This window comes from Uranotaenia lowii, chromosome 2 (assembly GCF_029784155.1).
Source record: "Uranotaenia lowii strain MFRU-FL chromosome 2, ASM2978415v1, whole genome shotgun sequence".
In the NCBI taxonomy this organism is placed as follows: Eukaryota; Metazoa; Arthropoda; class Insecta; order Diptera; family Culicidae; genus Uranotaenia; species Uranotaenia lowii.
Window position 1 is genome coordinate 165,927,127 of NC_073692.1, and position 17,885 is coordinate 165,945,011.

The 17,885-nt window shown below is 36.4% G+C and overlaps 1 protein-coding gene across 6 annotated transcripts in view; it reads left to right on the forward strand.

Annotated features, from left to right (window-relative positions):
- The window catches only part of LOC129744936 (cyclin-Y-like protein 1), a 58,530-nt gene extending 47,969 nt beyond the window's left edge, over positions 1-10,561 (forward strand). For all 6 annotated transcript variants that reach the window (XM_055737699.1, XM_055737701.1, XM_055737700.1 and 3 more), the window contains 2 exons: positions 5,843-6,122; positions 6,190-10,561. In XM_055737699.1, the coding sequence (XP_055593674.1) occupies positions 6,655-7,674 (1,020 nt within the window). In that variant the 5' untranslated portion in view covers positions 5,843-6,122; positions 6,190-6,654 and the 3' untranslated portion in view covers positions 7,675-10,561. The remainder of the gene's footprint in view (positions 1-5,842; positions 6,123-6,189) is intronic.
- Positions 10,562-17,885: the final 7,324 nt, after the last annotated feature.

Here is a 17,885-nt window from a genome sequence, read left to right on the forward strand (position 1 = left end):
TCCGAAAAAAAATGGAAATTAATTTTCGTGACGTCACAACGCATTCTTTACCTGGGTGCAACTCACAACCTTCTGTTGAAAATAGAAACGTTAGCTAGTACAAAACTCCTCGCAATAGGTACTCATTTTTCGCGTAAGGCGCATTATCGATTATTTATAACAATTAACTGAAAGACGCTAAAATGTTGGTTAATTTATCAACCCAAGCCTAATTGAAACAAAATGAACTCACCAAACTTGTTGTGGAAATGAATTAGACCGGCTCAGATAACACCTTGCTATTTTGTTGCATAATGGCTATAAAAAAACCTGTTTCATTCAAAATCAATCAGCCTATACCACACCTTTGATAGAGTGTAAGAGCACCTATACGAGCCAAAGGTAGAAATAAAAAAAAATTAATAACCCAATAACACAACAACCATATGGTGGTGTCGATGACACATCATTCATTCGACGTCCGTCGCCGATGGCCAAAACAACCTTCATTTAGTGGCAACCGGTCGGACAATCGTCAGTCAGTCAGTTAGTCAGTCAAACAGGGGCAATCGAGGCGAGCCGTAACATGTGTAAGGTCTCCGATAGGAATGCAATTTCGGCAGCCCTGATAAGAAGAATCGCAATATTGGCGGTATCAGGTATAGGAGATATCGAACAATGGTGAAAACCATTCGCGAAGAATCACGAAGTGGGTCAAATATCTACTTTATATTATTGACGTTTTTTCCATGCATCTAAATAAAGGTTATCGAAAAATGCTGCAATGCTGCATTATTTTTTCAGTATAATCTTTATGGATAACCGACGTGTTTTAAACCTGAAAACTAATAACAATTTTCAAAAAGATTAACAAACAATCATATCACATCTATTCTGGATAAGGTTTAAACTTTCATCTAGCTCTGTTTGTAGCTTCACTACACATTTGTTTTTTTTTTATCTTAACTTCAAAACAATAATATCTGCATGCTTAAGTGCTGTATTGAAATCGAGAGAGGAAGCCGGCCATTAAGAGGAGCTGATAAAACACAGTTAATTTTCCTATTTCACACATCAGGATAATCAAGGCACTGGAGCTGAGTTCTGTGGAAATATCTGAGTCATAAGTAGCGAGAATAAATTGATGTCCTTACTCCTTAATTCTAAAAACTAACTCAATTGTAAAGAGATCGAATCTCTGCGATGGAAGACTGCATCGATTTGCCTCTGAAGTTAGAGATGATTTTGTTGGCCATCTCTTCGATCGATTCAATGCCCGTAATCCGATGAAGATCTTCGGTGCTGTGCCAAGGTGGAAGTCGCAAAATCATTTTCAGAACCTTGTTCTGAATCCTCTGGATGGCTTTTTTCCTCGTCGCGCAGCAGCTAGACCAAATCGGAACTGCATACATTATCGCTGGTCGAAACAGCTGTTTGTAGATGAGCATCTTATTTCTCTGGCATAGTCGGAATTTCCTGTTGATGAGAGAATAAAGAGATTTAGTGTATTTATTACATTTAGATTGAATATCTTCAATGTGATTTTTAAAAGTAAGATTCCGATCCAGTGTGAGTCCCAAGAACTTCACGTGATTAGACCATTCTAATGAAACCCCATTAAAAGTTATGGAATGATTTTCATTAGGTTTTAAAAATTCAGCTCCTGGCTTATGGAGAAATAAAATAAGTTGAGTTTTAGAAGCTTTGGAAGAAGTTTTCTACATTTTCAAGTAATTCAAAAATGAATTTAAATTTTGTTGCAATCTACTGCGTACCACCCGTAAATTGTGTCGTCGGCCAATAATCTTCTACCTTTTCCTTCTGGTAAATCAGGAAGATCAGAAGTAAAAATATTGTATAAAATTGGCCCAAGTATACTACCCTGAGGGACACCAGCTCTAATGGGTGTCCTTTCAGAGCATGAATTTTGATAGCTTACTTGTAAGGTTCGGCTAGTCAAATAATTTTGAATAATTTTGGTGAGATATATGGGAAAGTCAAATCAAGCTAGCGTCCATTACCAGGGGGCTCTAATGAGCTTTTTGGTGTGGGGGAGTGTGGTGGGCCGCTACAAAAAAAAAAAAAAAAAAAAAAAAAAAAAAAAAAAAAAAAAAAAAAAAAAAAAAAAGCTAATTTGGCTACTAAAACTTTGTGCCAAACACTGTCAAAAGCTTTTTCAATATCAAGAAGAGCAACACCAGTTGAATAACCTTCAGATTTGCTAGCGTTAATCATATTAGTTACACTCAAAAGTTGATGTGTAGTAGAATGTCCATGACGAAAACCAAATTGTTCATCAGGGAAAATAGAATTCTGATTAATGTGAATCATCATTCTATTCAAAATAACTCTCTCAAATAGTTTACTTAAAGAAAGAAGCAAACTAATCGGTCGATAACTTGAAGGCTCTGAAGCACTTTTTCCAGGTTTCAAAATTAGAGTTACTTTGGCATTTTTCCAATTATTGGGAAAATAAGCCAAGTGAAAACATTTATTGAAGATTTTAACTAAAAAAATTTAAAGTGCTTTCAGGCAACTTTTTAATAAGAATATAAAAAATCCCATCTTCCCTCGGAGCTTTCATATTTTTAAATTTTTTGAAAATCAGTTCGAGTTTATCAATATTTGTCTCACATGTACTTTCAAATACATTTTGCTTAGAAAGAATATCATCAAATTCAAGGGAAATTTGAGGATCAATTGGACTAACAACATTTAAATTAAAATCATTAGCAGACTCAAATTGTTAGGGTAGTTTTTGAGCCTTTTCTGCATTAGTTAAAAGAAGTTTATCTCCATCTTTCAAAGTAGGAATTGGCTTCTGGGGCTTTTTCAGAATTTCAGTTAATTTACAAAATGGCTTTTAGTAGGGTTTTATGTCCTCTACTGCTTTCGCAAAATTTTCATTACGAATAAACTTTAAACGACGTTTGATCTCTTTATGAAGGTCGCAATAAATAAATTTCAAATAAGGATCCCTAGTTCGTTGATATTGGCGTCGACGAATGTTTTTCAGTCGTATCAAAAACAGAAGATCATTATCGATCAAAGGTTGATTAAATTTATGTTTAACTTTGGGTATTGAAGCGGCTGTAGCATTGACTATTGAAGTTGTCAAATTTTCTACAGCCAAATCAATATCTTCTATTGAATTCAGGGGAACGTTTACATCTAAAGTACGTTCAATAAAATTTCTATATCGCTCCCATTCAGCTTTTTGAACGTTAAAAGTTGATTTTAAAGGGTTTTCAATTGGACTTTGGGATAAAGAAAAAGTTACTGGAAGGTGGTCTGAATCGAGGTCCGCATGAGTAACTAATTGACTACAATGCTCGCCTAATTCCGTTAGAACCAAATCAATTGTGGAAGGATTTCTAATCGAAGAGAAACAAGTATGCCCATTAGGATATTCAACAGTATAATATCCTGCAAAGCAGTCATTAAATAAAATATTTCCATAAGAATTTGATGATATATTATTCCAAGATCGGTGTTTGGCATTAAAGTCAACAATAATAAAAAATTTAGACTTGTTTCTGGTGAGTTTTTGTAAATCTCCCTTCAAAAAATTGTTCTGTTCACAGCTACATTGGAAAGGCAAATATGCGGCAACAATTATCATTTTCCCCACAGAAGTTTCTAATTCAATTCCAATTGTTTCTAAGACTTTTGTATTGAAAGAAGGAAGAAGTCTAAATTTGAGACGACTATTGATGACAATAGCTACACCACCACCTTGTCGATCAAGTCGATCATTTCGTAAAATTTAAAAAAAAGCATTGCTTTTCAAGTTATTGTCTGGCTTTTAAAAACCGTTCAGTGATGGCAGCAATATGTATGTTTTGAGTTTTCAAAAATAAAAAGAATTCCATTAAATTTTGATGCAAATATTTTAATTTTTCCTTAGTAATCTCACCCAAATCAACAAAATTGTTAGGATCAGAAAATGAAGGAGAAGAAAAGATATTTGAATTTCGGGGATTTTCCCAAGCCTTCGCATGAACGTTGAGACTTGGTTTTTTCCCATTAGTTATACCCGAAGCAGGCAACCCATTTTCAACCACTCTGAAAACGTTAAACAACGAGTCTGTGGCGCTGAATCAGCACAGGTAACATTAAAATTACTTCGAGCATTACCAAGACGTGATTCTAAAGTAGGATGAAGCTGACTGCGAACAGGCAGATTGTTTGCCGGTCTGACGTGTAAAGACGAAAAAGAGGAAGGAGGAGATTAAACTTTTCTGACAACTTTGGGATTTTTCCTAGAAGCAATAATTTTTGCCCTAACGGGACAGTTTATGGACTTCAAGGAATGATTACCTGCGCAATTCGCACGCTTGAAAAATTCTGTTTGTGGTTTATCATCACCAAAAAGGCATTTAGATTTTTCATGATCGAATAAGCCGCAAAGCATGCATCTGACATTCATTCTACAATTTTTAGTGCTGTGACAAAAATCTTGACCACGACGACATTGAGTTATATTTTGAAGAATATTTGTTGAAGATTTTCGAAAAGGTTCAAATTTGACTCGACAATGAAACATAAGACGAACCTTTTCAAGAATTGGCAAATTATTAACTTGATCCTTTTTAAGATAGAACAAATAAAGCTCAGGAGCAAAACCAACAATACTGGTATTATTCGTGTTGGTTCTTTTCCTCATTTGAATTACTTGAATCGGAGAAAAACCTAACAAAGAATTTAATTCGGTTGTGATTTCATCCGGTGTCTGATCGCCGGTGAGACCACGAAGTACAACTTTGAATGGACGATCACTTTTATTTAGTGTCGTAAGTAAAAAGTTAATGTTTTTTATTATTCAAATAATTTAATTTTTTTTTTGAAAATCAATAAAATAGACTGCCAATATACGAGCAGTTCCTCTTCGACCGATCTGAAAAGAAATCTTTACATCCTTGACGAAAGTGACGATTTCTTTCCGAAGGGCATTGAAGTCAGGAATCGAGACCGTAATTGGTGGAACCTTTTCATTTTTAAGAGTATAAGGAGAAGAAGATTTCTTATTACTCTTATCAGAATTAAATATGAATATTTCCTCATCACCGATGTTATGAAAGACATCGAATAAACTTTTTTGGCCGATGGACCTGGATTAGGTTTGGGAATCCGTTTTCTTCCGGCTTTCACACCAGCTGATGACTTCCCCAAGAAAAGAGAAAATATTAATAGAAGAAAATGAAAATAATTTGAGCACTGAAATGCTGATTGAAAAACAGGTAAGAAAATAAAATAAATAATGAAAAATGTTCCTACAGGTACACAGCAACGATTCGGTGATCCGGCGTACGTGCTGACGGCTCAACGGTACAGATGAAAGTGATTGTGTGTCAGTTTGTAATCTAGTTTGATCGTTGATTCTTCTTGACATCGAATTTTGGGTGTATTCACTTCAAAATTCATGATTTTTTAAATAGAATATTTTTCTAGCGCTGCAATATTTCACCTGATTAAAATAACTTTATTTCAAAACGTAATTATAGAAGACCTATGTAATTAAGAAATTTTCTCTTTCAAATAACTTTGTGACGATGCAGATTTATATAAAATAGATTAAAAAAAAAAATAAAATAAATAGTAAAAAAATGACAAAAGGAAAAAAAAAGAATAGAAGTTAAAGTTTAAACAATAACAAAAAACCTAATTCTTACAACTTTTTGTTGAACATCCAACCAAGTTAAAAACCAAAAGGAAAGCACACTCTCCTTCTACTTTCTAGCTTCCATTGACTTTGAATATTGTACCTAATATTTTCACCCTTCCTATATACATACTATCGTTATTAACGAAAGAAACTTCAAATTTTAATACCCATTTTTCTCGGTTTGCATCTATTTTGCAGGAGGAAAATTCTGCGGCTTCCCTGTGGCTAGGACAAACATAGGAGCAAAGCAGCTTCAAGTGGCTTCTTCCTTGGACCCCCGAGAAAGCTTACTCCGTTCCAGCTTGAAAGAGGGGCAACGGAATCGAAAACCACATCGAGAGAGCTCCATTTTCGATGGTCGGGCCGACAACAGGATGTGAATCCTACTACTAGCATCATCCCACGGACAGCACAGACGACGGTATTATTTTTAGGAAGTAAAGTTGTGGGTGTCTCGAAGGGCGAACCCTTATCGACGGTTAGTTGCGTTTTGTTTCCTATTTTTTATGTTGTATTTCTGAAATTTACACCTTCATCTCTACTAGGCCATACCAATAAAGTGCCAAATTGTATCGCTTAAGGTCACAACACTCAACACACCAACTACGATTTTAGAACAGCGGCTGTTTTTGGGTTTTAGAGTTTTGAAAGCGGTTAGTGTGAAAAGTTCTAGTCAAAATAATTGTTAGGATCCCAACTGTTTAGGCAAAATCAATTTCAAATTGAATAACAAAAGAGATTTTTTCATAAGAAGCGATAAACTTTATATTAGTCACTGATAGAAGGAAGTGTGCGGCAAGTTTTAGCATAGATTAGTGCGGATTTTTTCGAAGATACGATAAGGCGGTGGTGATAAGAGGGTGAGAAATATCGAAGATAAGCCTAAACGTTTTTTTGTGTGAGTCAGTGATTAGATTGCGATAGTTGAGCGTTTGCTTACCACCTCTAGGAAACATGCTACAGTATTGTTCGGTCTAGGGCACAACACGAGATTTAAGTTCTAAGTTGGGATGGGAAACAGTAATTCGTGCTGTTCGTACTCGAGTTCACCGCCGCCGCGGAAGGCCAAGGAAGTTCCGGTCTTCGAGGAACATCTTCCGGAGGGTGAGCTCTCGACCAATAACCTACAGCACATTTCGGAACGCGAGGGAGACGATGGGGAGCACGATCCCTCGGTGGATCCTTCCGCCGGCACAATATTCCTGGAGCGCTCCAAGCGTCTGGAGAATGGGATGACCCGGAAAAAATCTCAACACACCATAGCACCGGCAGGTGGTGCAGTGCTAAAGAAAAGTAGTTCCTGTTCGACCATCTATCTGGATGATTCGACAGTATCGCAACCGAACCTCAAGAACACCGTCAAGTGTGTCTCGCTAGCAATCTATTATCACATCAAAAGCCGTACCAATGAACGACGGATAGACATTTTCGACGAGAAGTTACATCCGTTGACCCGGGATCTGGTTCCGGATGATTACGATCAGCACAACCCAGAACATCGGCAGATCTATAAGTTTGTCCGAACACTATTCAACGCAGCCCAGCTGACAGCCGAATGTGCCATCATTACCTTGATATATCTAGAACGGTTACTAACATATGCCGAGCTTGACATAGGCCCCTGCAACTGGAAGCGGATAGTGCTGGGTGCCATCCTGCTAGCATCCAAAGTGTGGGACGACCAGGCCGTCTGGAACGTCGATTACTGTCACATCCTCAAGGATATCACAGTGGAAGATATGAACGAGCTCGAAAGGCAATTTCTCGAACTGCTGCAATTCAACATTAACGTCCCGTCGTCGGTGTACGCCAAATATTACTTCGACCTGAGGACGCTGGCCGAGGCCAACGATCTGTCCTTCCCGACGGAACCGCTGTCCAAAGAACGGGCCCAGAAGCTGGAGGCCATGTCCCGGGTGATGCAGGATAAGGCCACGGCCGAGGCGCTCAAGAACGGTATGAAGAAGTGGTCCTCGATCGACAACATACCCCAGGCCAATGTGCGACGTAGCGTGGCCATCCTGTCGTGATTTGTCCCAACCATGATTATAGATCTGATAGTTCAGGTATTTTGGCCAAATAAACCAATCCATACGGCATGGATTAAACTTGTGTACAGTCAACAGAACAGAAGGTACTGCGTAGCGAGGACAAATTTTATGTGTATTTTATACGTATTTATATGAAGAAAATTTTCGAAACAGAGAAAGATGATAAAAAATCGTAGCTAAGCATGTGAAGATTTATTTTTACGCGAAACTCCCTTAATAAACAAAAACAAAAGACATGAATGTGAACGATACCCCAGTGCTAACGTTGCAAATTTTGGTGGATTTTGGAGATGTAGATCAGAAAAAATGTGTAGTTTGAGTGCTTTCTTTTCGAGCTTGTTTTGAAAATCAGGACCTTTGTTAGCTTCTTTTTTTTTTAATTATTCGCCCAATTCAAAAATGTTTAATGGCTTTAAAATTTGAAAACTGTGAAATAATTCAAATTCTGAATTCTAGAACTGAGTTTCATAAAGTTCTTAATTTAGATTCAGAACTCAGATTTCGACTCAGACTTCAGATTTCGAAAAAAAACCAAATTTACTATTCAGATTTACAATTTAAAACTAACAACAAACAATCAATCCGGAATCCTGAATTTAAATAGGGAATTCAGGTTCATAATTTTGATTTAGAATTGAGATTCTAAATCTAGATTGAAAATTTTGAGCGGCTTCACCGGTGAGTATTCAAGATTTGAGGTTCAGAGTTCAGATACAGAATTCAGATTCATTAATTTCATTTAGAATTTAGAATTCATAATTCAGATTCAGAATTCTGATTCAGCATTCAGATTGAAAATTCAGTTTCAGAATTCAGATTCAAAATTCAGGATACAGATTCAGAATTCAGGTTTCAAATTCAGATTTCAAATTCAGAATTCGGAATACAAAATTTATATTCAGAATTCAGTTTCCGAATTAAGATTCAGAATTCAGAATTATGTTTTCCGATTGCTGATTTCTTTTTCCGGATTTCTAATTCTAGTTCTGATTTATAATTCCGATTTTTATTTCAATTCTGAGTCTGATTTCTGATTTTTGTTTTTTAACATCTGATTTAGATTTTTGATTCCGCATTTTGATCTGATTTCTGTTTTTTCATTTCTGATTTCTGATTTCTGGATTTATTCTTCAGGAATAAGATTTTTAATGATGTTTCTGAATTATAGTTCTAATTCTAATTAATATCGATTTTTGTTTAAATTAAAATCTGCGGAATCTTTACTCACAACAAAACTCACAATCAGAATTCAGAAACAGGATATCAAAGTCAGAATATTTATTCCGTATCAGATTTCCGAATTCTGTTTAAAAAATCCTTTTTTATATTCATTTGTGTTATAACAATTTTTATTATTATTTGCTAGTATTGATTTTTTTTTATTGAAATGGGCCTTATCTACACATAAATTTCCCAGGTCTACATTTCTATCCCCAATTGTCAATTTCATTGTGAAAACAAACAATGTTCATCAGTAAACAAAACAAAATATTTGCAGTGCTGTTAAAGGTTTCCATATTTTAAAAAAATATTGCTCTAAAATTTGATAAAACCAAAAACGAGGACTCTTTAGTACCCCAAATTCGACTTCCATTAGTTTGAAATAGGTAAAGATAGTAAACCCCATTTTCGATTAGGATCGTATATTTTGTTCTTATAGCATCAAAATCAAGCCGGTGGTCTCTGTTATAATCAGTATTCGCTTTTTTGGCACCCATTCATATTGAAAATCAAAACTCGCATACAAAACAAATAAACAAACAAAAAAGTAAACTTGTAGATAAAATTCAAACTAGAAACACTGCACAGTTGCATCTCAACCAAGCTCTAGAAAACGAATACAAAACTGCACCTTTTTTAACAAGCAAAAACGAAAACTAACCGAAAGTAATTATAATGCCGTCAAAGAACACGTGTACTAGCTATAGCCTACAGGAAATTTTATTTCTAATGCATATTTTGTCAGAATTCACCCCTTAGGGTCCATCGAAATGGAACCACACACAGCTAACAAATGAATAGAAAAAAGCATCCAGCAACACGCGATCAATGAAATTTTATACTATAGAATATTATTACAAAACAGAAATGCTGAAAAAGTCTGCTTCTCATACAACAACAGTTTCCTTACTCGAGCGACCGAATCGATTTGATTGTTGAATAGAAAACAGCAAATATTTCCAATGGTTAGTAGAAGTGTAGAAGTGAAAGTTGATTGAAAAATAAAACAAACAAACAAACAAACAAAATGGCGATAATCCTATAAAATCAAATCCGAGATAGATGAGATACGGGGAAGAAGCATTAAGCAAACAAACAATAGAAGCATAAAATCTAATCAATAGCATAGTAGGAAAAACCCGTGTAGTGATATAAGCGAGCATAACAGTCATGAAATTTTCATCATTTCGTATCCTTAGTCAAATTCAAAAGGAATCTAAAAACAAAAAATTAAAAACTAAAACCCATTGCAAGCAATTGGATGGAAGAAATTTAGGTGATCTATTGGTAAAGGTTGATGGAAACGGTTAGCATGATAGGATGAGTCTTAGGAAAGGAAGTTTAACTAAAAAAAAACAACTATCAGTACAGAATCAAACAATTTAAACGAAGAATAAATACAAAAGATAAAAGAAAACAAAGATGAAAACTTTATGTAGGTTTACGACGCAACACAACTGAAGGCACTTTAAAATGAAACGAATGATGAACATGAAGGAGAAGCAAACAAAAAGAAACAGGACATTTGACTATTCAATATATTGAGATCAGAGAAGAATATCGTACCAATTTATTTGTATCCTATAAGCTATTGCGCGAAATGAAGATATGAATGAGAAACGGAAGTAATAAAGAATTACAGTAACATGTGTTGTTGTAGTCGGGATTCAGCTTTTGTCCGAAAGTCCTTGTTTTTTCTTGATCAATGAGTTAGAGAAATCGCTGTATGAACTGTCCTCTTACAATACCATCCAGTTTCCATCCAACGCCCAGTTAAGCGATTTTTCAACTTCAAATACGTGTTAAAAAAGCGATGTCAGATTTCTATGCACTTTTTTCTGCAATAAATCTAAGAACTTTTCTACTTTCAATAAAACAAATTAAGGATTGCGAAAAATGTTCACAAGGGTGGCAATTAATGCACTCTGGGAGATCAGGGGCCCAAAAATCGAAAAAGTGATTGACATCAACATTTTTTCTATAATTTTTATGGAAAAGTAGACACTTTGATAAAGAGAAGTTTACAAGTTAGATAAAAAATGACAAAAAATGATGATTTTTCTAAAACATAAAAATTTAAAATATCTTATTCAGAAACACTAAAAACAGAGAAATTAGTGTTATACATCGTTATAAAAGTTCAAAACATATGTATAGTTTTATGTGATTTTAAAGCTTTGAAAAAAGCAGATATCGCATGGAAAAAGAAAAAAATCGAAAAAAAAATTTCAAAGATTTTAGACGCAAATTTTGTCCAAGTTCAAGGTCTGTACCAACAAGTTCTAAAGAGTTTAGCTGCCACTAGTTGCGACGAAGAGATCTAGAGCGCTTTAAAAGTTGTGCATCATTCAGATTTTTGGTCCATTTGCTAAGGAGACAGTCGTGGAAGCAAGCACTGCAAGCCAAAAATGCCACTATTAAAATTTGATCGTTATATGTCAAAAAATTATCTAAGAAGGCTAGCTTTGATCATAACAAGCGGAAATGATCATCAAATTGTTGAAAATCATCGACGCATTTCAAAAGCGACCATATACTTACACAATTAACACACGAAGTATTACAGTATACAACACTTAACGTTCTTACAAATTGAAAAATGAATTCAAAATTACTTTTTCGTCGACCGGTTTCGAGCTTGATGTTGCCCATCTACAGGACGATGTCCGACTGATCACACGAAGAAATTACTGGCAAGATCGTACTACGAATGTAGTAGGATTCGCCGAACGATGCTTCGGTTACCTTTGTTGAAGGTAAAAAGCGGCGACATAATTGGTGGGTCATCTTCATTCATTTACAGTTCCTCGGAGGTGCTTATGAACATTGACTCCCATGCGTTTAAATGTGAAGCTTTTCTCAATTTCTCACACATTTCTTGTAGATCACTTTCTCCCAGTTTATTTAAAAAAAAAAAAGTTTATGGTCCAGTTTATGGAGTGATCAATTCGCGTTATGCGGAAACGTCAAAGGAAATCAATATTTCGCCTCTCACTTACTTACTTAATGGTCCCGCGTCGATTCTCCGGCGCATAGGGCCGTGGTAAAAGACCTTCTCTGTTGACGATCCGGAGTCAGCGTCTTTACTTGGTTCCAGTCAAGATTCTCGTCGACAGTTCGTATTTTGACGGCTAGGCTTCGCCGCCACGAGTTTCTTGGTCTGCCTTTTCTTCGATGTCTTTCTGGATTTCTTTTAAGCGCCTCTCTGCAAATCTCGTGCTCATCTTTTCGGAGTGTGTGCCCAATCCATCTCCATTTACGTTCCCGAATCTCGATTTCTAGCGCCCTTTGATGACACCGGCGATGTAGTTCCTCATTTGAGATAGAGTCACCAAGCGCGGATGTTATTCCGCAGGCAGCGATTTAAAAAAAACTTGCAGTTTTCGCGTCGTTACCACCTATGTGCACCAAGTTTCGCGTGAGTGCCAGATGTTCCGGAGATTCGCAAATGCAAATCAGGCATTTCTGATGCGGGTTTCGATGTCTTTCTTGGTACCACCATCAGGCGTTTTCTGACTACCAAGATACTGGAAGTCTGGAAGCACTCCACTTTCTCAACCTGTTGTCCAGCTACCATGAAACTGGAGGAATTTCCTGTGTTGATCTCCATCGACTTGGTCTTTCCTACATTTACTTTGAGATACAATACAATACAATATCATCAACCAGGTCAAGGTCGTTCAGTTGCTCCATTGTTGAAGGATTCCACGGCAATCCTCGGTTAGGTACACAGTCAATCGGTCCAGTCAGAATCTCATCCATTACGATTAGAAAAAGTAGCGGTGATAATATTCATCTCTGCCTCACTCCAGCAATTATCGAGATTGGATCAGACTAGACATCGTCGTGCAAGACCTTGCACGAAAGTTTGGACTAGTTTCCCTGGGACTGCTCGTCACCCAGATGTTTTCATGGTTAAGTCGGTCGAATGCTTTTTATTAAATCAACGAACACCAGCAGAAGATAATCCTGGAATCCGTTGATTTGTTCCAGTATGATTCGTAGCATTGTGATGTGGTCCACACATGATCGCCCGGATCGGAATCCAGCTTGTTGCCGTCGGAGTGTAGCGTAGATAAAGGGTGATACAGTCGAAATTTGGTCAAGGGAAAACGCGTGTAAATCGGTGAAATCGTTTATTTAAAAAATCAAATTAAATTTCTTTTTCAAGTTTAATTAGTATAAAATTCAGGAAAAATATTCAGTTAGGCTTCCGCTTTTCCAAATCCGAATTGCCGGGCCTTAGGCTTAACCCCTGCCATCAGATTTTGTACAGCCACCTTGTCTCTTTGCCGCAGAAAGCCAGTTTGCCTTGAACTGTTGCTCGTCCTTAGCAGTTTTTTGGTCTTCTTTAGGTTCCGCATGACATTAACCCAGTATTTCTCAATTGGGCGAAGCTCTGGCGTGTTGAGAGGGTTCTTGTCCTTGGGAACCACCTGCACGTTGTTGGCGGCGTACCACTCCATGGCATTTTAACCGTAATGGCAAGAATCCAAATCCGGCCAAAACAGTGCGGAAGAACCGTGATTCTTCAGGAAAGGCATCAGACGTTTATTCAAACACTCTTTCACGTAAATTTCTTGGTTGACAGTCCCGGAAGCTATGAAAATGCTGCTTTTCAAGCCACAGGTACAGATGGCTTGCCAAACCAGATAGGGTAAATGATCTTGAGCGGAACCAATTGGCTCAATTCGACGCAACTCGGAACAGTTGATCAAGCGGTATGGCTTTGGGTTATATCCCAACAAATATTTTTTCAGTTCAGCGGATAGATCTTGGTTTCTGCTTTCTTATGATGATTTTTAGAACATTTTAGAGTGAATCCTTATTAATCTAGAGCTGTTTTACTGAAGTTAGAATTCTGATCTTGAGCGGAACCACGCTGATCTTGAGCGGAACCAAAATATGATCTTGAGCGGAACCATTTTCTTCTGTCAACATCTTTAATAGCTCTTATTCCTAATACTTGTGTAACTGTGAAAACTTCAATTAAATTTCATCTTTGAAGATTTTAAAGTTAAAAAATTAATCTTTTTACGTGAAAAAAAGAAACTTAGCGTTCCAAAGGTGTTCTCAAAATATCCGTTCAAATTTATTTCTTGCTTAAAAAAGTCCAATTTTCCCTTTGATGCACTGTATCCTATTTTGAAAGAATCGTTTCTCTAAACTCAAATTTTAGTTTTTTTTAATCACAAAAATTAAATTCGTTAGTATATTTAATTGATTTTTTGAATGTTCGTGTTTAGGATCATACTGCCCCGAACAACTTTTGAAGGTAACGACAAAATTAGTAATAAAAAGAAGATACTTTAAATTACAGATTTGGCAAAAAAAAACGGTACATTGCTCAAAATCAATGTTTTTGAGAAAAAACACTTATTTTTTTAAATCCTTATTCCCTTATTTCCTTTAACTTTATTGGAAATTCATGATAATTTGTGTCGTTTTTATATTTTAATTGGGAAAAATCAGTTTACGTTGAAAATCTTTTCATACTTTTTTAATTCAAAGTAAGAAACCTTAATTTTAAATTGACCAAAACAAAATTATAATTTTGGAAATCCATTCGCAATTAAAAAATTCTGTGAAATCTGTAAATATTTCAAAATATCGTGTTCTGTGACACCGATTCTGTGATACAAATTTCCTCAAAATTTTGTGAAATAACAGATTTCACTGTTATTTCGGCAACCTTGCTGTAAGCAACTTATTCATAGAATAAAGTTTAAAATAAATTCCAGTTTCTCATGAATCACGTTGACATTTATTTATATTCAAAATTTATTGAAACATTAATTATTTATCTCAATTGATAAAACAATTATTTCTCAAACCAATTTCCAGTTCGAGCCCAAGTGTAAAGTGAAACACAAGGAAATCGGATAGGTTTTCAATACCAGGCCACCAATTAAATCGTGAAGTATTATAAAATAGCTAACCCGGTGTGCTTTGCTACACTTTGTAAAACTAAAATAATGTGTGTAAAAAAACAATTTGAATTTTTGTTTATTAGATAGTATATCGTTTTCAATTGGAATGTGAACATCTGAAACAATCTCTTTAAAAGAAAGCTACTTCATAAAGTACGAATAAGAATGCTTCATGAATGATTCTTATTCTGAAATAATGATTTAACTTTATTGGCTTCATTAGTTCTCGAATTATGCCAAAAATTATGTATGAAAGCCTTTCTTCTCCTTCTCGTCGTCCCTCTGAAAGAAAGATTCAAAAACACATTTCTTGAACCCCAAAAAATTAAACTTTTTGTGTGCCTAGTTTGGTACGCTGTGTGCGCCAATTAATTAGTTTTTGTTCTAGTCGAACTTAATTTTACATTTTGATAGAATAAGAAATATACAAATGTGCTGCATACATTCAGGGGTATAAACTGCGTGTGAGACATTAGGCATAAGGCAGCGCACCTAGCGGTTTATTTCGGAAGCTAGTAGTTCCGCTCAAGATCGTAGATGGTTCCACTCAAGATCATTTTTTACTTTTAAAAACTACGCTATTAATTGATATTCTGATGAAAAACTTGCTACAAAAACCCGAATAATGCTTTTTTATGAGTTTTTCTACCATTTTAATGATTGAAAATTAGTTTACAACGGTCAAGGGTGACATAAATTGACGTTCAAAGTCAGCGTAGATTGATGAAAATTGCAGCAGAAATGCGTATGTTTTTAAATCTTCTAATAACATTATTTTAGTTAATAAATTTTAGCAAAAATGTCAATGCTTGTATGGAAAGATCTTGAAAATGTGTTTTTTCAACAGTTTGGTAAGATTCATAAAAAATCATTGCCTAGAACTTAGAAAAAGTAAATGGTTCCGCTCAAGATCAGATTTTGACTAGTTCCGCTCAAGATCATTTACCCTATTTCTTCGCGAACTTTGACAGTTTTATGTGCTTCAAAATATTTGCTACCTTTCCCCTTCCTTTTGCCGTATAAAACACCTGTCCCGGAAGCTGCTTGTAGTCGGCTTTGACGTAGGTTTCGTCGTCCATTACCATGCAGTCAAACTTCGTCAGCATCGTCGTGTACAGCCTCCGGGATCGCGCTTTGGCCGTCGTATTTTGTTTATCATCGCGATTTGGAGTCACTACCTTCTTGTAAGTCGATAGTCCGGCTCGTTTTTTGGCTCGATGCACGGTTGTAGCCGATACACCCAGCTTATTTGCGGCATCTCGGGGAGAGAGGTTAGGGTTTCGCTTAAAACTACCGGCAACTCTGTTTGTCGTCTCAGCGGCTTCCGGTTTTCGATTTCCCCCCGATCCAGACTTCCTGGCTGTCGACAAACATTCCCCAAACACTTTAGTAACATTTGTAACGGTTGATTTGGCAATTATTAGCGATTTTGCCAGCTTTGCATGCGAGTAGCTCGAATTTTTGCGATGCGCGAGCAAAATTTTATACGCTGCTCTTCTTCCTTGGACGGCATTCTGACAACCGAAGAGTGAATCCTAAAATCAAAATGGGCGATGGGCGCGCTCGCAATCCCGGTATACGATTTCTCGTGTGTTAAACAGAGAAAGCAATAGCCTTCACTTTAATTTCACTCCGATTAGCTGACATTCTTATGGAAATCTGTGTTAGAGTAAAGAGCAGGCTTTATTCTTTTTAGCAGGCCCAATCCAAATAGGAGAATTATTGTACACACAAACTCTCTCTCTCTCTCTCTCTCTCTCTCTCTCTCTCACACACACACACACACACACACACACACACACACACACACACACACACACACACACACACACACACACACACACCTTCAAAATGAGGGGTGTCTAGGTTTTTTGAATGCAAAATTGAAAGAAATACGTCAAGTTGATATTGACCAAATTTTGTCCGTATCTCCCTTTATTCTCCTGGATCCTGTTAAGGATCACTTTGCAGAGTACTTTGAGGGTTGTAAATATCAATTTTATGCCTCGCCAGTTACCGCACTCTGTCAGGTCTCCTTTCTTCGGGACCTTTACAAGAATATCCTGCATCCAGTCGGCTGGGAATGTTACAGTATCCCAAATGTCAGCAAAAAGACGATGCAACATTTGTGCTGACAAGAAAGGGTCGGCTTGAGCATCTCAGCAGGGATGCAATCGATTCCAGGCGCTTTGTTGGCTTTATGTCTTTGATTGCCGCGGCTGAAAAGCCGCTTCCGAGTTGACGCGTTAATGCGACTTAGGTCGAATTCACAGTGAGCGCGAAGCGAAGTGCGAAGCGGATTTCCAATTCGCGCGAAAAACCGCTTCTCATTGAAACACGTTGAAAAAAACATCGACCGGCCACAGTGCAAGCGAATTTTCGTGCGAAGACCCGGCTGGATCGCGCGAATTCATCCTGTTCATCCGGACATACACTGAAAATATTCTCTCGGATATTTTTAATCGTAAAATGATTTATCAAAAAAATCTTTTTCAAAAGTTTATTTATTTAATTATTATTGCCGTTTCTGTGTTGGTAATGAAAAATGCACGGTTTTTTAGCGCGGATTTTAGAAAAAAAAAACGCGGTTTCAGTTTCTTTCAATTGAAACAAATTCTAACTGGCAATAAACGACCGGTGGCATGAAAGCCCCACAATATGTGTATAGGATGAAGGGGCTGAACGGATAGAAGTTGGAATTTGTTATCCGACGCCATATTGAAATCCAATATGGCCCCCCACTCAACTTTAAAATGCTGGAAGTGACTGAAAAGCACATGAAACTTCACAATATGGGTATTGGATGAAAGTACTCAATAAGTAGAAGTCGAATTTGGCTGCCCGACGCCATTTTGAAATAAAAGATGGCGGTTTCCGCTTAATTCAAAATGCAATAAATAACTGAAAATCGTAAGATCCATCCACAATATAAAAAATGAGTTAAAGGGATCAAAAAGTAGATGAAAAATTACTGACAAAAATTTAACAAAAATATTGAGAAAACTGCAAAAAAACACTGAAATGAAAAAACGAAAATAT